The sequence below is a fragment of the Bison bison genome, unplaced genomic scaffold (assembly GCF_000754665.1).
Source record: "Bison bison bison isolate TAMUID 2011002044 unplaced genomic scaffold, Bison_UMD1.0 scf7180017864457, whole genome shotgun sequence".
In the NCBI taxonomy this organism is placed as follows: Eukaryota; Metazoa; Chordata; class Mammalia; order Artiodactyla; family Bovidae; genus Bison; species Bison bison.
Window position 1 is genome coordinate 780734 of NW_011495019.1, and position 22024 is coordinate 802757.

The window sequence follows — 22024 nt, forward strand, 5'->3', positions numbered from 1 at the left end:
ATTTTCTTGTTGCTGATTACCACAGGGACTCCAAAAATCTGTGAGGCAGGGGCTAAGTGGTTGGGAATAAACAGACAAGTCTAACACAAAATTATGAGACATCAAGAAAACCAGGTTAAAAAAATTATCATGTAGCTTGTAAAAGAAAAAACAAAAGCAATCACAACTGTGCTTGAGTGATTTTCCCCCTACAATATCCACAATTTCAATAATGTGATTACAATACCTTTAAGGTTAAGAAGTATGTTTTATATATTGCTAATGAAAATTCATTGCTGAAACTAACCAAATCACTCTCCAAAATAAATAATTCCAGGAAATGCTCTCTATCATGTAGCACTCTTAGATAAAAGACACACACACCACATCTGAGTTATAAACAACTTATACCAACCTGGCTGTCCCGTGTTGGGAATCCATGATAACCTGGGGTCAGAGGCTCGTTCTGAGACAAAGAAAAGAAAAGAAAACCATAAGACAAAAGACAGTGTTAAGAATCATCCAAAATGATCAGACATAAATTCCTTCAGTAGTTCCTAAGGTGTTCCACTGCTCTACTCCACTCTACCTATGAACATCTCTGAGTTCAGCATGCTATGCTATGCTAAGTCACTTCAGTTGTGTCCGACTCTGTGTGACCCCATAGACAGCAGCCCACCAGGCTTCCCCGTCCCTGGGATTCTCCAGGCAAGAACACTGGAGTGGGTTGCCATTTCCTTCTCCAATGCATGAAAGTGAAAAGAGAAAGTGAAGTCGCTCAGTCGTGTCCGGCTCTTAGCGACCCCAAGGACTGCAGCCTACCAGGCTCCTCTGCTCATGGGATTTTCCAGGCAAGAGTACTGGAGTGGGGTGCCATTGCCTTCTCCGGAGTTCAGCATGCAGGATAGCAAAAAAAAAAAAAACAAAAACATGAAAAACAATATTTTATTAGGAGCACTATCCATAAAGCACTGTGTTCCTCCTCATCCAGCTAAATGTTTGCTTCTCAGAGCCTCTCCAACAGAGCAGTCCAGGGATTTGGGGCAGATCAACTCTTAACTTCACACTATGGGACTCCAGCATGTCTGGCCCCTGAACTTTCTAAAAGCCAGTAGCACTCCCGAACACTGGACAATGAAAAACCTTCACATATTTCCAAAAGTACCATCATTGGGAAGGGGACAGCATCACCCCTACTAAGAACTGCCTCTTGACCTGGACAAATTTTGTCCCTTCCCTCTATCACTCTGCCTTCCTTCAATTTTGCCCCTGTTCCAGACTTCCTCTACCATCCTACATCCTATGGACTCAAGTGACTCCTAATACGTATATGTGTTAAATTTATTAGGTTATTTGCACAATTTACTTTCCGTATTATTTATAATTAAATTCATCTTTTTTTAAAGGTGTATCATACTGAGTAGGTCTTCCCAGGTGGCACCGGTGGTATAGAACTCGCCTGCCAATGCAGGAGACATCAGACACGTGGGTTCAGTCCCTCAGTCAGGAAGACCCCTCGAGGAGGGAATGGCGACCCACTCCAGCATTCTTGCCTGGAGAATCCCATGGACAGAGGAGCCTGGCGGACTACAGTCCGTGGGATTGTGCAGAGTTGTACACAAATGAAGTAACTTAGCATGCACACACCCACATCATACTGAGTGTCTCATCTTCACATTAACCATTAAATCAAGATCCTTGAGGGCTAGAATGGTAACCAATAGAAGCTATGCAAACCCTAATTAAGTATAAGGTCATACCATATGAGCACTCACTCATGGCTTACTTGACTCATTCAGTCATTCAGTTTACATACACGGAATATCTTATATTTTGCAAGAACTGTTTAGATGACTGACAGAGTAAGAAAGATGAATAAAACAAGGCCCTTGCCTCCAAGGGAACTTTAGAATGGGAGAAGACACACATGCACATAAAGGTGTAAATGAGAAAATAGTGTTTCTGTAGTTTTTTCAAGGTGCTCAATACAGCTACCTCAAAGATATTCATCCTCTTCAATTCATTTGTATTTCCACTCCTACTAGCAGATGGTAAGTTAAGAATTTTCATTGATAGGACCTTCTTTTATGACAAGATAGTGAACCTTCCATCTAATGGTACATCTGCTTTGATTTTATCTACATCTTTGATCATCAAAAGTACACACTCCTTTCAAAAACATGAAAGCGCAAGGTGTCAACTTAAGCTCCCTGCATAGACCCCATGTCTTGTTCATCATGATTTCCCCACAGTCAAGCACAGTGTCTAACACATGCTGGACATTCAAAAGAATGTGTAAATAAATAAACAAGGTTCAATAATCAGAAATTATTAGGAATCGTTGGAGCATAGAAAAAGCAAGAAAATTCCAAAAAAAAACACATCTGCTTCACTAACTATGCTAAAGGCTCTGACTGTGTGGAACACAACAAAGTGTGGAAAATTCTTGTAAGAGATGGGAACACCAGACCACCTTACCTGCCTCCAGAGAAACGTGTATGCAGGTCAGGAAGCAACAGCTACAACCGGACATAGCACAACAAACTGGTTCAAAACTGGGAAAGGAGTATGTCAAGGCTGTAAACCGTCACTCTGCTAATTTAACTTATATGCAGAGTACATCACGTGAAATGAAGGGCTGGATGAAGCACAAGCTGGAATCAAGATTGCCAGAAGTATCAATAACCTCAGATATGCAGATGACACCACCCTTAGGGCAGAGAGAGAAGCGGAACTAAAGAGCCTCTTGATGAAGGTGAAAGGGGAGAGTGAAAAAGCTGGCTTAAACCTCAACATTCAAAAAACAAAGATCATGGCATCCGGTCCCATCACTTCATGGCAAATAGAGAGGGAAACAGTGACAGACATTATTTTCTTGGGCTCCAAAATCACTGCAGATAGTGACTGCAGCCACAAAATTAAAAGACGCTTGCTCCTTGGAAGAAAAGCTATGACAAACCTGGACAGCGTATTAAAAAGCAGAGACATTGCTTTGCCCACGAAGGTCCGTATAGTCAAAAGCTATGGTTTTTCCAGTAGCCATGTATGAATGTGAGAGTTGGACCATAAAGAAAGCTAAATGCCAAAGAACTGATGCTTTTGAGCCATGGTGCTGGAGAAGACTCTTGATGGCATCACCAGCTCAATGGAAGAGTTTGAATAAGCTCCGGGAGTTGGTGATGGACAGGGAAGCCTGGCGTGCTGCAGTCAATGGGGTCACAAAGAGTCAGACACAACTGAGTGACTGAACTGAACTGGACTTCAAGGAGATCAAACCAGTCAATCCTAAAGGAAATCAATCCTGAATATTCATTAGAAAGACTGATGCTGAAGCTGAAACTCCAATACTTTGGCCACCTGATGCGAAGAGCTGACTCATTAGAAAAGACCCTGATGCTGGGAAAGATTGAAGGCAGGAGGAGAAGGGGATGACAGAGGATGAGATGGTTGGATGGCACCACTGACTCGATGGACATGAGTTTGAGCAAGCTCCAGGAGGTGGTGAAGAACAGGGAACCCTGGCATGCTGCAGTCCATGGGGATCATAAAGAGTTGGACACAACTGAGCGACTGAACAAATTAAGCATTCAGTTGCTGACTCACAGACAATTCAAGTTCTCTTTTTTTTTATTCCTAAGTCTCCATTTTGGACATTTATAAATTGTCTTCCCAAAGACAGTACACCAAAGATAATTGCCTTTAAAAATGATAGGTGCCAAAAAAAAAAAACAACTGATAGGTACCAAAACAATTATGAGAAAGAACAAAGTTGAAGGGCTCACATTACAAAGCTACAGTAATCAAAACAGTGTAATACTTTTAGGAACAGACAGACCAACGAGGTACGAGTCCAGACATAAACCCTTGCAGTTATGATCAACTGAGTTTTAAAAAGTGTGCCAAGAAAAACAATGGAAGAAAGAATAACCTTTTCAACAAATGGCACTGGAACACCTGGATATCTCATGTTGAAGAATAAAGCTGGAACTCTGTCTTATGCCATATACAAAATTAACTCAAGACAGATCATAGACCTGAAATCATACAACACTTAAAAGAAAACAAAGGAAATCTTCATGACCTTTGATTATGTAATGGTTTCTTTGATATAACTACAAAAACACAAGTGACAAAGGAAAAACAGATTAAATGAACTTCATCAAAACTTAAAAGTTCAGTACTTCAAAGGACACCATCACTTCTGGGGATCTAATACACACACAGTGATTACAGTTAACAAGACTGTATGATATACTTGAACTTTGCTAAGAGAATAGGCTGTAAATGTTCTCACCACACAGACACACACAAAGATAATTATGTGACAATGATGCAGGTGTTAGTTACAGCTATGGTATTAATCATTTTGTAATATACAAATGTATCAAACCAACAAGTTGTACACATTAAACTTATACACTGTTAATGCCAATTATGCCTCAATACTGCTGGGGAGGAAAAGATACCATCAAGTTAGACAACATAATGGGAGAAAATATTTGCAAATCCTTTGTCCAACAAGGGACTTATACTCCAGAACATAAAAGAACTCTTAGACAAATAACCCAAATTTTTAAATGGGCAAAAGCTGTGAACAGGAAGTTCTCCAAAGAGGATATACAAATGGCCAATAAGCACATGAAAAGATACTCAACACTGTTGGTCATTAGGAAAATGCACATCAAAACCATAATGAGAAATACACCCACTAGGACAGCTACAGTCAGACAGTCAGACAATAACAGCATCATCAATGATACGGAGAAACTAGAATTTCACATTGCTGTTAGAAGTGCAAAATGGTGCATCACTTTGGAAACAGTTTGGAAATCCCTCAAAATGTTTAAACAAAAAAAAAAAGTGACCATGTGATCCAGCAATTCCACACTAGGTGTGACCAAGAAAACTGAAAACATACATCCATAGAAAGCCTTGTACACAAATGTACATGGCAGAGTTATTTCATAATAGCCAAAAAGCAGAAATAATACAAATGCCCATCAACTCATGAATGGAGAGGCAAAGTGTGGTATATGTATAACTGAGTATTATTTAGAAATAAAAAAGGAATGAAGTATAGGTAAAACAAAGATGAACTTTAAAATCATCATGCTAAGTGAAAAAAATCAGAGACAAAAGCCACAAATTATAATTTCATTTATAGGAGATATTCAGAATGGGCAAATCCATAAAGAAAGAAGATTAGTAGTCTAGGGACTAAAAGGAGTGACTGCTAATGGGTACTGTGTTTTACTTTTGGTGATGAAAATGTCCTGGAATTAGTGATGATGGATTCACAACTCTGATTTTGCTGAAAACCCCAAAACACTAACCACCACTAAAAACACTTTAAAAGGGTGAGATTTATGGCCTGTGAATTATAGGTTAATAAACTTGTTATTTAAAAATACTAAAAAAAAAATAAATAAATAAAAATACTAATAATAGGCAATGTTGGCTGGCTATTCTCACACCAAGTTTTACAGAGGAGACACCTGTAGCTTTGTTGTTGTTACTTAGTTGCTCAGTCATGTCCAACTCCTTTGTGACCCCATGATTAGGTTCCTCTGTCCATGGGGATTCTCCAGGCAAGAATACTGGAGTGGGTTGCCATTTCCTTCTCCAGGGGATCTTTTCAACCCAGGAATCAAACCCACATCTCTTGCTTTGGCAAGCAAGTTCTTTAGCACTGAGTCACCTGGGAAGCTCACGTGCAGCTTGGACCAGAACAAAAACAGGGCTCCTTCCAAAATCCCCAAGAGCCTTGTTTGTTCTGGAGTCCGTACATTTACTTCAACACCATTCCCTCCAGATTTTAACAATGCTGATGATAAACATGATGATACTGAGCAATCAATCAGGCATGGTTTTAGGATGATGGGGAGAGAGGGAAGAGAAAGTGGCAAAGAGAAGAAGATAATAAAACACAGATAATAGGTGGGAAAGTCAAACTTTCAAGCCAGGTCTGTTGTACGCCAAAGCCCCCGTTCTTCCCATTTTATCAAATTATCTTTTTTAATAATCATGCCGTATTATTCCTTTACAATAAATTTCAAGACTGTCTGAGAAAGGAATTAGAGGATTAAGAAAGTCATCAAAAACACCCAAAAGCATCATTAACAAAGATTCATCACTCCCAGAGGCTATCCCATATATATACTCTTTGACTTCAACAATACACAATACTTTTTATAAGGGAAAAAAAAATCCTCCTACAAGCGAGCACTGTCAAAAACTTTAATAGCAAAGACAGATGTAATAACAGGTGCACAGAGATGTGCCAGAGGAAATGGACTTCCTCCTTCACCTGCTTAGCAAAGCGGTTCTCCTTTCTTCCCCATCTCTCACTCTTAGAACTCTCCAGCCCTCAGGCACGTCCTGCCTCACTGAAGGTGGCCTACACTTAATGACACAGGTTTGCTTTCTTTTTTAGTTTTACTGTATATATACCTGTCCCTTCAAAATGCATGAACTTTGCATGATTTTGAATTTTATAGAAATGAATCCTATTGCATAGCAATTTCCTTCTTTTCTCAATATTCTGAGATTTATCTCCACTTACGCATGTCACTATATTTCACTAATTGACCACTATATGCACTATTTGACCACTGCTTAGTTTTCTATCTTATGACTATGTCACAATTTATTTATCCCTCTTGCTTTCCTGTTAACAGACTTAAATTGTTCCCAGTTATACTCACAAACCACGCTGCCTGTAAACATTCTTTCAGAGCTGAGGTATCACCTTCCACCCATACACTGGCAAAAATAAAAATATGACAAACTGGCAAGAAGAGTCAATAGACATCTTCACATCTAACAGTAGGAATACATGTATATTAGGACAACTCTTTGGGAAAGCAACTTTATAATAATTATTAAAATATTAAATACTCATACCTTTTTGTAATTTCATATCTCTAATTTATCTAAAGAATCACCTGAACTTGTGCTCAAAGAAGCATGTTGGACCATAACAAAAAGAACAGGGATCCTTCCAAAATCCCCAAGAGCCTTGTTTGTTCTGGAGTCTATACATTTACTACAACACCATTTCCTATAGAATTTAACAATGCAACTGCAAAGGTTTTTTAATTTAGTGCTGTTTCCAACACTGAAAAACTTAAAAGAACCTCAATTATAAGGAAATAGAGTTATCAACTATTCTCTTGTTTCAACATCATCTGTTGAACTCTGCAAGCTTTTTAAAAGGTGAAAAATCTCAATGAACTATCTCAAGTCATACTAAATGACAGCAAAACAGTCGGTGTGCTATTCCTTTAAATCACAATACAAAAGAGGTATCCTATGGGCTTCCCTCATAGCTCAGATGGTGAAGAATCTGCCTGCAATGCAGGAGACTGGGACTCAGTCCCTGGGTCAGGGAGATCCCCTGGAGAAGGGAATGACAGCGAAACAAATCAGTGTGCTATTCCTTTAAATCACAATACAAAAGAGGTATTTCTACATGAATATAAAATCAAAAATACCTGCACAGAGAAAATCTAGAAGGATATACAAGTTCTAACAGTGGTTCCCTCTAGGGAGAAGAGTAAGATTTGTGGAAGGTTGACAGGGCATTGTCTATGGGAATTATTTGAATATACAAAATGTAAAATTCATGTATTAAGAACCAAAACAGTCACTATTACCAGTGTTTCATAATGGTTTATACAAACAGGTATTTTGTGCAAAAACACCTTCATATAATCTTATTTAGTCCTCACAATGCAGAAAATGGGTTTCATAACCCTCATTTTACAGAGGACAAAACTGAATTTCAGAATGAGTAAGTGGTTTGCTGAAGGCCAAACAGCCAATGATAGTGGTCGAGCTGCCTTCAGATTCAGGTCTTTTAACTCTGTACCTGGTACTCTATTACCTCATGACAACCTGCACAAACCAGTACTGGTCCTGGGAGAGATTGGTATAATTGTCTAAAAACGTGCAGATAGGAGTTTTTAAATCAGAGTAAAAATAACTGCTGAAATGTATTATTTTTAAAATTTTTTATTTCATACTGGAGTACAGTTGACTAACAATGTTGTGTTAGTTTCAGGTGTATGGCAAAGTGATTGAGTTATATATTAATAACAAATTTAAAGCAGAGATGAAATTATATGGAACAGATAGGACAGAAATCAGATGTGTTTAAACTCCAAAGACGAAAGGCTTTAGCAGCTGTATTGCCATAAGCAAGAGTTACTGACCCAGTAAGACTGGAAGACTTAGAAAATGATTGCCAAGACATATAAGCTGCCTCCCCCTCCCCCAAAAAAAGAATATGTAAGAAATAAAATACTAACCTTAAGAATCTTACTACAGGTCAACAATTAAACCTGTTTAGAAGCTTCTGATTAATTAATGTATGTAACTAACAAATAAAGTAATTGTGATGGATCGTGCATGTACAACAGACACTGAAAGAAGTGAAGAAAAATATTACCTGATTTTTATATTCTTCACTGGCTGCTTAGAAGCTCCCACTGCATCTATGTTTGAAGAAGCCACTTAAGCAGAAGCATCCTTCATTTATTCAGTAAAAGTGTATTTAACAACTGCTTTATGACAAGTACGGTGCTGGTATCCCTGCCCTTGAGGAGCTCTAAGTCATAATAACAACAAGATAATGTGATTGATAACACAACTAACATCTATAAAAAGAACTACAGGACTCCATAAGATTTTTTGGAAACGTGTGTATTGGAGTTGGGGGTGGGCGATGAGTGGGTAATAGCCTCTAATCTCGTACAGGAGGACAGGATCTCCACACTGTCAAGGACCAAGGAATGCTGAAAAGACACAGTGGATTTTAAAACCACTCCTCTAAATGCATTCTGAAAATCATCAACATCATTTCTAAATGATTAGATACATACAAAGGGCCAGTAATATATTTGCACATTCCAAGTTAAAATCACCTAGAATACTGCACCTAGGAGGTACAATAGACCAGCTGACTTAAGCATGTTTTTAAGAGAGGCACTAAAAGGACTTAGTGACACTGAAGATCAAGAAAGTCCTGCTTTCAGTACAGAAATACAGTAGTGATATAACATACTAGCTATGAATCCTAAGCAACGACCAATAAAACTCTGAGGAGTCTAAGGAAGACACAACTCTGCCAGCCTCCCCGGTTTCACCCACTTAACAGGCCATGTGTTCAGCATCCAGAGATTTATCACAAGAGTATTTTTTTTACTGGCTTCTATCAGTGATGAAGGTTGTCTAGGAACAGGAGCACAAAACTGAAAATGTACAAGAAAGCTACATTAAGCAATCAGGAAAAAAAAAATTTAACCCACCTTACTGTCTTTCTTTTGTGTCTAACAAAATCAAACCCACTTCACAAGATGGAAGAGGAAGAAAAATACTAAGACTGGAACAAAGTAAGTTCTTGCCATCAGGCAATTTGGGAAGAGGAAAGGAAAATGAAGCAAAGGAAAGTAAGAATGAAGCTCTCCTCTAACAAACAAGCCTGGTCAATGGTACCAAGTTTTTCATTGACTTACTTACTCTCAGTTGAAGATTAATTTCATATTACCTTACATACATTTAACAATGGAAGGAAAATTTGATTTAGACCATATTGGCTAGGGAAGAAGAGCAAATCAAGTTTCGCAGGGTATTTCAATACCTTTGTTTTACAGCCCAAGTTACTTGAAGTAGCCTATTTTTGAATGGGGACACGGAAGGAACACCACAGGAACTGAAGAGGCAGCTAAGTTCCACATGTCATTACGTAAAAAAACCAACCCTAGCAACAAGTACTTCTGAGTCAGGAAGAGACTGCTTAACAACCACAGATCATTATTCTGTGTCCAAACCATACAAGGCTCAAGGTACCCAAAGATAAGAGGACTTATAAGGGATATGAACCTGGTAGTATCTAATAACACAGTTCCAACAGAAAGTGCAATGGGTAACTGGCAAACTAAACTTTCACACTACTGTATGCTGTGCTGTGCTGAGTCGCTCAGTCGTGTCTGACTCTTTGCAACCCCATTGGACTGTAGCTGCCAGACTCCTCTGCCTATGGTGATTCTCCAGGCAAGAATACTGGAGTGTGTTGCCATTTCCTTCTCCAGGGGATCTTCCCAACCTAGGGATCGAACCCAGGTCTCCCGCACTGCAGGAGGATTCTTTACCGTCTGAGCCACCAGGGAAGCCCATAATAAACCAAAACAGAGTAATTCATTCCACCTCCCCAGCAAGAAAACTGACAGCCAATACCACTTTGTTACATTCACCAGTTCCACCCCAAATATCCCATTTTTTTTTAAAGACCAGTTCATTCTGGGGGTGCTTTATCTCAGCCCTAGGGCTGGTTGCTATTATAATTTTATAATATTAATTTAAATATTAACTTAATATTAAAATTAATTTTATATTAATGATATATTATCATCTATCAATCACATTATTACAGTATATCTGTTACATCTGTTATTCCTTAGAGTTCACTCTACCCCTTACAAGCCAATCCCTTATTACTTCGATCTGCTGTTACAGTAAATAATTCTTTATGTTAAATTCCTTGTTTAAATTACTTACAGGCTGTTTGTCCTCATTGGACCCAGACTGGTACAGATGAGCTGAAACAAAATGCTAATAGCCACTGATTTCACACAGGACAGACATTATGTTTCATATTTTCTATACATTATCACTCTGTATTTTCACCAAAACTCTATAATATATCTCTCAACAGTAAGAAAACAGGCTTAGAAAATGCAGCAATTTGTTTATGATAATGCAAATCCAGGTTGGTCTGATACTCCAGTCCCTGCTGGTTCCCTACTATAACATTTATTTTTCTTCACAGAACCTAGCAACACTTCTTAAAGAACTAAACATCTATGTCCTGGAGAAGAATTAACAAAGCAGTTCTGGCTGCTATACTTAGAAAGGGCAGCTTCCAAGGTTGGCTTTGACTGGTGCCTGGGAACTTAGATTTCAGGAGGGTTCTATTCCCAGAACCAGTTAAGAGTGGCTTACTGTGCCTAAATTGTACAAACCATATGGCTGATGCCGAACACTGCTTTCCTTCTGGGAGTTGAGAATCTGAGCACATGCTAGGCAGAGGGTGCCTAAGTGTACAACCCTTCCCAGTCATGCCCCAGAAAGAAAAATTCCCCCACTAAGGCAAGGAGATCCAACCAGTCCATTCTGAAGGAGATCAGCCCTGGGATTTCTTTGGAAGGAATGATGCTAAAGCTGAAATTCCAATACTTTGGCCACCTCATGCGAAGAGTTGACTCACTGGAAAAGACTGACGCTGGGAGGGATTGGGGGCAGGAGGAGAAGGGGACGACAGAGGATGAGATGGCTGGATGGCATCACTGACTCGATGGACGTGGGTCTGAGTGAACTCTGGGAGTTGGTGATAGACAGGGAGGTGTGGCGTGCTGCGATTCATGGGGTCACAAAGAGACAGACATGACTGAGCGACTGAATTGAACTGGACTGAACTGAACTGAAGGCTCTAATGAGCTTCCCCAGTAGACTACATTGCCACCACTGGTTGAAGCAGAGAAGCACACCCCGTGTGACTCCACTGCGAGGAAAGCTGAACGGAGCCTGATTTCTTCTGCACTTTACCACCATGCACTTTTAAGGGAAAAAGTGATTTTACTTTGTATCCTCTCACTGCTATAAATCATGGCCATGAGTATGTCTAGACACTGAATTCTGTAAATCCTAGCAAATCACTGGAGCTGGGGTAGTCTTGGGGACCTCCTAATACAGCCTGTGACATGCCAAGTATTTTAGTAAATGCAGAGGACACAAAGATGAATGGGGCCTTTGCCCTCAAGGAATTTTACAGTCTATTTAAATTTCCCTTCTTTCACTTCTCTGATCTTCACTTCTTAGTCTGTTCACCACTTAAAATAGATTAGATACATTTCCTTGAGCTAAATCTCATTTTTGGTACTGAAATGATGCTAAATATTTAATAAGTCCATCAGGCAAAATCTGAGATACAAAGCTCTAATAAACTCGAAGGCCACACATATTTTCTTTTTACTTTCCCCATCATATTGTGTTCCTCATTAAAAATAAATTGACAAACCCTTGTACACTGCTGGTAGGAATATAAAATGGTGCAGCTGCTACAGAAAATTGTTTGGCAGTTCCTCAAAAAGTTAAACATAGAACTACCACGTGGCCCAGCAATTCCACTCTTAGGTATATTCCCCAAAGAATTAAAAACAAGTACTCATGCAAGCACTTGTACACACGATGCAAAAGAGCTGAAAGGTGGAAATAACATAAATATCCATCAATGAACAAATGAATTATTGTGTATACATACAAAAGAATATTATTTGTCTATAAAAAGGAATAAAGTGCTGAAATATGTTATAACATGAATGAACCTTGAAAATATGATGGTATATGAAAGAAGCCAGACACAAAAGGTCATGTATTATGCAATTCCATTTATATGAAATATCAAGAATAAGCAAATTTCTAGAGGCAGAAAGCAGATTGGTGGTTTTCAGAGACTAGAAGGAAGGGGAAAGTGACTGCTTAACAGGTGTGGGGTTGTTTTAGGGGTGATAAAAATGCTTGGAACTAGAAGGGGTGGTGGCTGCACCACATGTGAATGTACCAAAGAAAACCAAACCATTCACTTTTAAAAGGTTAATTTACATGTTATATGAATCTCATGTCAAAAACAATTTTTACAAAGCAATACAGTATACAATATGGCAATAATGATGTTATTTGACAGGGTACTTGTAGCTTGGAAAAAAAATCAACAGTGACTACCATAGACATAGATTCAAAACAGTGCTGTATCCATATACACCCTAGAAAACTATCTGAAAACTCAAGGTGGTTCTAAGACATAATAGAGTATGTATAACTGATGCAGTAGAGTATGTATAAATTTTCCTCCAAAACCCATAGAAAATAAAATTATAACATTACTATACATTATAGTTATTATAACTATATTATTATAACTATGAAACATTATTATATAATATTGTATATTACTTTGAATAGCATGCATGCATAAATAAAATCAATATTTTAAAGACATTTGCCTATTTCATCAACATCCCTAAAAATTTATTATTTTGGTAGGCTGGTCTTTTCAATGGAAAAACCATTTAAAGCCTTATATTCAGGGTTTCCTCATATTCAGGCATTTACAGCACATATACATAACCTTTTTTTCTCTTAGGTCTAGAAGGATGTATCCCAAAATGTTAAGTGATCTTGGTGTTGAGGTGGGTTTATAGAGTGGTATATTTATTTTTTCTTTTCCCTATCTGTATTTTCTAATTTTTCAACAATGAATACATATATTTTCACTCACAACCATAAAAAATAGGCCCTTTTATTTGAACCAATAGGTTCACTGATGGTGTCTCAGATGGTGAAGAATCTACCTGCAATGCAGGAGATCCAGGTTTGATCCCTGGGGAGGGGAAGATCCCCTGGAGAAAGGAAAGGCAACCCACTCTAGTATTCTTGCCTGGAGAATACCATGGACAGAGAAGCCTGGTGGGGTACAGTCCATGGGGTTACAAAGAGTCAGACATGACTGAGCAGCTAACACTTTGAAGGATTCTGTAAAAATTAAATGAGATAATACACATAAAGCCTTTAACACAGTACTCAGAATGTTATAAGTATGCAGCAAACATTAGATAAAATGGATATTATTAGGTTTCTGTTTTTGAAAATATTCCTCAGGAAACATCTTTCATTACCTACAGCAAAAGCATTTACCTGAATCCAGGCCTGGGTCACCTGAGTCAAGCCTAAATAACTAACAGTTTCTCAGCTGGTCCAGCAGCCTTCATCCACCGCTTCCCAGTTTTCTCACCAGGGCCAGGGTTAATTCAACAACCACCACTCACAGCACGCCCATGCTAATGGCTCTCCACTGCTTACATGATCAAGTTCCAAACACTCTAAAATCTGGCCTCACCTGTTCATTTCTTTTTTCTCCCTATTTATTTATTCCCTCAACAAACATTTACTGAGGGACATTCATGTGTCTGGTACTATGGTAGAAACAGAAAGACAAATAAGTTACTGATTCTTTTCTCGAGGAACTCGTAGTCTAGTGAGAGAGACAGGCATGTAAACAAGCACAACAGGAATCATGCAATAAAATGTAAATATTAGGCCCAGAGGGAACAAGTGTACAGGTTGACAATGGAGTGAGAAAAGCATGAAGAAATCACAAAGAAGGGACATCACAGGAGGCAAGATCTGGATGGGTTTGAAGATCTAAACTTTACTCAAATGACTTCATACCTAAGGGTGTTCTCCCACATCAACTCAACTCAAGCAAAATCGAGCAAAGTCCTCCTTGCCTTCACAATGCAATTCCTATCTGGCTCAATATACTTTCAAACTGAGTCAAGACCCATTCATGATTGATTTAAGAGATCTCAATCATTATTATAAAATCGAAGGTAAAGCAACAGTTCTCAAACTTTTTGGTCTTTGAATCTCCATTCTTAAAAATTACTAGAGATCCAAGAGAACTTTTGTTTATGGGAGTTAATAAAGATTAGTATTTGCCTATTAGAAACTAAAATTACAGTTTTAAAACTATTTGTTAATTCATTTTAAAACATCAGTAATAAACCATTATGCTAACATGAAAGCTTTTTACAAAAATTAACTGTATTTTGATACAGCCACTATGGAGAACAGTATGAAGGTTCCTTAAAAAACTAGGAAAAAAACTAACATATGACCCAATTTAGCTGGTAAAGAATCCATCTGCAATGCGGGAGACCTAGGTTCGATCCCTGGGTTGGGAAGATCCCCTGGAGAATTACATGGACTACAGTCCATGCGGTTGAAAAGAGTCGGACATGACTGAGCGACTTTCACTTCACTTTACTTCATGACCCAACAAACCCACCCCTGGGCATTTAAACCCTAAGGAAATGATAACTGAAAAAGACACATTTGCCCCAATATTACTGCAGCACTATTTACAATAGCTGGGATATGACAGCAACCTAGATGTCTATCAACAGATGAATGGATAAAGAAGTTGTGGTACATATATACAGTGAAATAGTACTCAGCTATAAAATGGAACACATTTGAGTCAGTTGTAATGAGGTGGATGAACCTAGAGCCTATTATGCAGAGTGAAGTAAGTGAGAAAGAGAGAAACAAATATCATATATTAACACATATATATGGAATCTAGAAAAGATGGTAGCAGCGCAGCAATGGTGACACAGATTTAAAGAACAGACTTGCGGACACAGATGGGGAAGGAGAGGGTGGGAGAACATATACAATGTATATTGAAATATATACATTACCATATGGAAAATAGATGGCCAGTGCTATGTGACAATCTACGGAGGAGGGAGGGAGGTCCAAGAGGGAGGGGACATATGTATACCTATGTCTGATTCAGGTAGATGTATGGCAGAAACCAACACAATAGTGTAAAGCAATTATTCTCCAATTAAAAATAAATTCAAAGGAAAGAAACATACAAAAAAATGCAGTGAGAACAGTGCTACTGTCAAACATTTTTCTGCAAATATCTTTCACAGCCAACTTAATAGAAGATGGCTAAGATACCTGCTCCTGCTTTCAATCTGTTGTGATATTTTATTTTGATGAAAGTATATGAAGAAAATTTGGCCTCCTTCAGATATGTTTGTCAAAAGTAGGAGTACTTTCACTTATCTATGGATATTCTTCCTTAATATAATATCAAAACTTGCAAAGTGACAGTTCCTTAAAAGTTAGTTGCAGTGTGGCAATGCATATCAGTGAATTTTTCATAAAATCCATTGGTCTGTTCTGTATTTTGAACATTTTTTTTACCTATCATGATTATGTAACATCATGCATTGCTCATTTATAAAATACTGGTTCACTAAATTATAAAGATCTTCTCAGTACTGACACATTTCCTTATATGATAGCAATGAAACTGGCTTTTTCCCCCCTCTCCTTTAAGTGCAAGACTGTGGTGGTGAAAAAAAAATAATGACTACTAACCAGTACAGTTTGGTGCCGGTGCCTTGACTCACACTAGGATGACCCATCACTGCTTATACGTCAGTGCAAATGTCAATATAGTAGGAAAAGCAAAGAACATCTTAATGTTATGAAGAGTTTTGACCTTGAAGACCTCCTAAAAGGTTCTGGTGCACCTTGCAGGGCGGGGGGGTGGGGGGGTGGGGGAGCTGTCCATGGACACTTTTTAAGATGAGTATACTGGACTATAATAGAATTTTTAAACAAGAAGAATAAAGTACCTCATGTTTTAATAATCAGGGTAAGAATTATTCCATGAAACATGTTTTGGTCACATATATATGATAAATACCTAACTATACTAGCCTGTCATGTCAAGTGGATCTCTTATCATGGGTCAAGGTCAAAATCCCATGGTCAAACAACTCTTATGTTGTGATATTCAGTTGAAACTGCTATTTCACTGAACTGAAGACTTAAAAAACAAAAACAAAATTTAAAAAACCCTCTAAATTAGCCTCAAAGGTATAAAGGAAATATATCCCTAAAGGATAACTCTGCAGCATTCCAAAATTCCTTTGAGACAGGCTAACATGTCAATCCTTTAGCCCAAAAGGTCAATACAGACATAATAAATTGTATTTTAACTGGCATACAATAGCTATTTCAATTTTACTTTTATAATCATTTCATCACTCACATTACTATTCAACACGATTCAGCTCTGTTGCTATTAGCTGAGTGACTTAGGGCACATTACTCACCCTCGCTGATTTATTGTGCCTGTCGAGATGCTAAGATTAGGCATAACACAAACAAAGTGCCATGCCACCCTCTAGAGGAAGGCTATTATAACGATTTTTTTATATACTTTGAGATCAGAATCCGCCCTCACCCCTCAGTGCCCTAAGACATGTACGGCTGAGTGACAACGGGCCTCTCTGTCTCCTACTCGCGCTGTTGCTTCAGATGCCCTACTGTCTGCAACTAACGATCCTCTGACCTAAACACTCCCCCAGCTACTTCTGGTGTGCCCAGTGCAAGTCCCCAAACTTCCTCTCATCCTATAAATTTCCTGGTCAGACAGAAGACAATGCTCATTACAATTCAAAGATCTTCTGATAAATGCCATGTCAATTCTTGCTTGGAACTAGCCTAAAAGACTTCAGATGAAATCATCTGAATTTGTGGTGGTTTTTTTTTTTAAACAGCAATTTTTTAAAAAGAACACACAAACTTAAATTCCTAAAACATATGGTCAACTACTATGAATTCATGAAAGGGCTGTCTCTATCAGATCTCATCACACCTTAATTCTTGAACAAGCTCCACTCCATTATTTCCTGGTCTAGGTGTTATTTCCATGATCAGTTGAGGACACTGAGATTCAGAGAGGTTGAATGACTAGGTCAAGGCCAAACAGCTAATAAGTGGTAGGGCCAGAGGCACAATTATAACTCTATTCTTTCCATTACTCGGTGACTTAGTCCAAAAAAGCGTTTATTTCCAGGCTAGGCAACAGGGAAGGGAAGTGCAAGTTCAAACTGTCTTAGCCTGACTGTTTCTCTTCTACCAATGAGAGTAACAGAGATAATCCAACTTTTTTTGGGTGAGGAGGGGACTTTCCAGGTGGCACAGTGGTAAAGAATCTATCTGCCAATGCAGGAGATACAAGAGACACAGGTTTGATCCTTGGGTTGGGAAGATCCCTTAAAGTAGGAAATGGCAAACCACTCCAGTATTCTTGCCTGGAAAATTCCATCAGCAGATGAGCCTGCTGGGCAATAGTCTGTGGGGTGACAGAGTAGAATATGACTGCGAAGAAGCAAGAGCACAATCTGTCTTTTCCCTTGGAGTTATCACCCAGTTACCCTCAATGGTAGAAGAAAACCAGTGCTTCTTAAATTTTAACATGCATACAGGTCACTGCAGGGCATCCTGTTAAAAATGCAGATTCTGATTCAGTGGGTTTGGTGGGATACCTGAGACTCTGCATTTCTAGTAAGATTTCAGGAAATGATGACAGATCTAGTGCTGGGGCCTTACTCAAAGTAGATTAAATGCAGTGGTTCTCAAACCTGGCTGCTCATCACAATCATCTGGGAATCACTGAACAATTACAGATTCCCAAGGCCCTCCCTCCTGGACATTCAGTGGTGTCTGAAATAATCTACTTCATAACTTTGTAATTCAAAGAAATGTATAATTATTAATGACAACAGCCAAAGCAAGCACTGATTAAGCATATACTAAATGTTTAAGTGTTTTTCATATTAGTTTACTTACCCACAGCACCACACTGTAAGGTTGGTATTCATAGCACTACCATCCCTGTTTTAGACATAAGGAAACCAATGCACCACGAGACTGCTACCTGTCCAAGGTCAGTCACTGAGTAGGAGAACAGGATGCAGACCTAGGTCAATCTGGCTCCTCAATCTGTGCCCTCAGACACACCACAGAACACTCTTCTTCCTCATATGCTTTCATCAATCATGCAGCCACTGCCAAACTACATAATCTAGGAGCTCTTGATCTGAAAATGAAAATGCCTTCAGAAACTAAACCTATGACTTTAAATGTCCTTAACTGGGACAAAAGCTCATTATTTGAACATAGATTTCATTTTTTGACAACCCCAAATCAGGAAAAGCCAATTCAAAGAAAGCCAGTGTCTGATCAAGCTAGGTATTCTTTTTGAATAAAAAATGCAGTGTCAGGTATTAAAAATGTTTTCCTCATCACTCATCTCTGAAGCTGATTCCAAAGGAGAGTTCTTTATGTTTTGCGCAGTGGTTATATCACCACAGTCAAAGTGGCTGTTTTGAAGGACAATATTCACCTGGATGCACAGATTCAGTTGTATTTGTTTTTTAGAATATTTGGCCCCTCAGTCATTCCAAAAGAAACACATTTGCCCTTCAGCATCAGTCCAGACACTCACGCGTATGTTCAAAATGACTGTTCTGAAGCATGCAGTTTTCTGCTGCAAAAGCAACGCTTTGATTTGCTTTCAGATTTTTAAAAAATAAAAACTGTGCTTTATTTATACACATCCATTTGTAGAAAAATAAATACAACAATCAAGCATTAATAATAAAGCACTGAACTGCATGCAGTACCATAAAAGGCATCCTACAAAGGCAACTATAGATCCAAAATAGGTGCACAAATACCCTCACATACAAGGGATAAAGGCACACACAAATACTACAGGGAACAGAACTCTAAAAAGGTATTATATTTCTACATCTAGATTAGCTCCTTTGTTAAATGACTATATCCTTTCAACAAAGAAAATATCCTGCAAATTCAGAATGATTTACAGATTTTTAAAAAGAAGGCATTAACGCAGATCAGCACGATTCCACACAACCAACCTCTCTGCTTGAACTGGACTCCCCACACCTTAGTGAAGCCACAATTCCCTTGCACAAATCCCATCCACCACCCCCCACGCACACCCAACTCCCCACCAACCTCACAGGGGTTCCTGGGCTGGTCCATGGAATCTGATGACATCACTCTCTCTTCCTTCCTGGAATTCTAAACCCTGCTGCTCTCCCCTTGCACACAGCTACCATCTCCATGGCAACCTCACCTCCTCCTGCTTCCCTATTGGCTTCATGGAGCAGGATACACAAAAAGGTTTTCCGTTCTCCCCTCACCACCCGCCCCCCAAAAATGATGCTTTCAACAGGAACCTGTGCTAAATTTAGCTACTTAGGATTCAGAGTCCTATGACTAAGAAAACACAGAGAAACGTCCTCCTTCCTACATTCCATCCTCCTCCTTCCAACCCCACCCCAAAGTGGCTGCTTCACCTCCTCCTCTCTGGCCCCCAACCCAAAGCAAGTAATGGTATCTGCTGAGCATTAAAAACATCTGGACCATCCCACACATAAGGCTGGCACAGAGAAAATCCTCACAGCCTCCTCTCCTCTTCTCGCAACAAGGGGGGAGAAAAAGAACAAAAATAAAAGTACGCACTGGTCAAAAAACCAGTTAGGACATGTCACGGACTGAGGTATCAGTCTTCTGCTGTTTCCCTCCATCCCAAGCCAAGGATCCGAAACTCTGTGCCTAGAGGCAGAACTCCTAAGTCTCTAACCACTTAGAAGACCAATTCTCTCCCTATTTGCTTGATATTATTTCCTCCAGCAGGGGGAAAACAGGAGGAAGAAAAGGGGAGAGAAATGAAGTTGAAAGACTGCACACTTCGGGGACCAAACATGCTAATCCTAGAACCACAAATCCTGGGTCAAATTTTCCATCCCAGAGACTGACCTGCTATGTAAACTGAAGCAAGTTCTGACATCCCTCACGTCAAAAGAAGTTCCCACACAGGGATGTTGTAAGAATTACTGACAAAATTAATGTAAAGTAGTTTAAGTCCCTGGGCCAAAGGGACTGAATAGAGTGTAAGCTGACATCTCAGTAGTGAAATTCTTGTGGACATTAAAGGAAATCAACTATCCATAAAGGAAGAACATGCCAACTTCTAAAAAATTATCCTTTCATAATCACAGATACAGCACAAATTACACATAATTTCTTGAATCACAGAAAGCTCCCCCAAAGGTCTCTACTTCTAGTAAAATCCAGCTGAATTATGACACAGTTCTCAACTGTGGAGCTGGCCCTGCCCTTTCTTTGCCTAGTCCTAACTTTTAATTTTGAAACTGCCACTCAATTTCCCTAAATGACTCAATATGGACCAAGGCTTCATTTTCCAGTGCAGCTGCCCATTTCTAGGGAAATAACTTTTTCTCAGAGCCATATTTGATAGCTAAATGCTGAGTCAACCCAGTGGCCAGTCATATATGACTCTAAAGGACAAAGCATTAATTGTAACCAAGTATAAGGCTCCAAGCAGGTCAGAGCCTTATAGTATGAAAGGGATTGGATTAAAATAAGACACACCCAGAAAAACTGTGTTCTGGGTTTGCAGGGCAGAGACTCTGCTCCAGGGCACCAACTCTCCAGTGAAAAAACAGACATGAAAGGAAAATGATTTCATGCAATAAGAAATAGTCATTTGCCCCAAACAGAATTTAAACAATTTGGAACTTTCAGCGAAGTCCAAATGCCCCACTAGTTAACACACAGGCATCCAGAATAAGCTTCACAACTGCTACAGAAGACAGCAAAGGACATAGTATTTGCTAATAAACAATTGAAACTCACATGGGGAGGCGGATAAGGGGAGGAGGAGATGGAGGAGGAACACAGTGTGATGTGTCCATCTCTGAGATTTCTGCTTCCTTATCTCACTCCAAGTGGACTCCGTAACAAGCTATTCCCTGTGTGATGCCACTGGTCAGATGGTTCCACAGGCTAAATATGATGAACCCTTTTCTAACAATTCTCCTTAATACTCTTAAAAACAAACAGAAGGTCACTTACTTTACTCCACAATGGGAAGACTGAAGCACAGTTTCCAAGACTGCCCATCCAATCAACTACGGAGCCTGACTTACATTAGCTATCATCATGAAATCTATCAACAGTGGCCTGGACTAAACTGACTGCTGCAAATAAAACTGTATTTATGTGGCTCAGACGGTAAATATGGGAGAACCAGTTTCGATCTCTGGATTGGGAAGATCCCCTGGAGAAAGAAATGGCAACCCACTCCAGTACTCTTGCCTGAAAAATCCCATGGATGGAGGAGCCTAGTAGGCTACAGTCCATGGGGTCACAAAGAATCAGACACGACTGAGCGACTTCACTTTCATTCAAACACCCATTAAAGTGCACTTATCATATGCCAGAGGTTTTATATGGACTGTTATTAACTCTCAAAAATAAATAAAAAACTACAAGTTGCATATATTCTTACCTCTTTTAGCACACACAGAAACAACAATTCCAGAGACGTCAATGTGACCACAATCATATAACTCGTTATTTAATTTTTTTAAAAGCCAATATTCTAACCCGGATCTGTTTGAACTCACAACCTGTGTCTTTTCTGCTTGGCCTCCCATTTATAGACAGCTGGGGGTGGAAACAAACAGTCAGAAATCACTATGTATCTATGTTTTCTTAT

The 22024-nt window shown here is 39.0% G+C and overlaps 1 protein-coding gene across 14 annotated transcripts in view; it reads right to left on the reverse strand.

Annotated features, from left to right (window-relative positions):
- Positions 1-21570, reverse strand: part of RBFOX2 (RNA binding protein, fox-1 homolog (C. elegans) 2) — a 221524-nt gene extending 199954 nt beyond the window's left edge. For all 14 annotated transcript variants that reach the window (XR_827025.1, XR_827026.1, XR_827027.1 and 11 more), the window contains exons 1-2: positions 19453-21570; positions 395-445 (exon numbers count right to left, since the gene is read on the reverse strand). Coding sequence is in view for 11 of the 14 variants with exons in the window: in XM_010859624.1 (XP_010857926.1) it covers positions 395-445; positions 19453-19494 (93 nt within the window). In the remaining 3 variants the exon portion in view is untranslated. The remainder of the gene's footprint in view (positions 1-394; positions 446-19452) is intronic.
- Between the last annotated feature and the right edge of the window lie 454 nt (positions 21571-22024).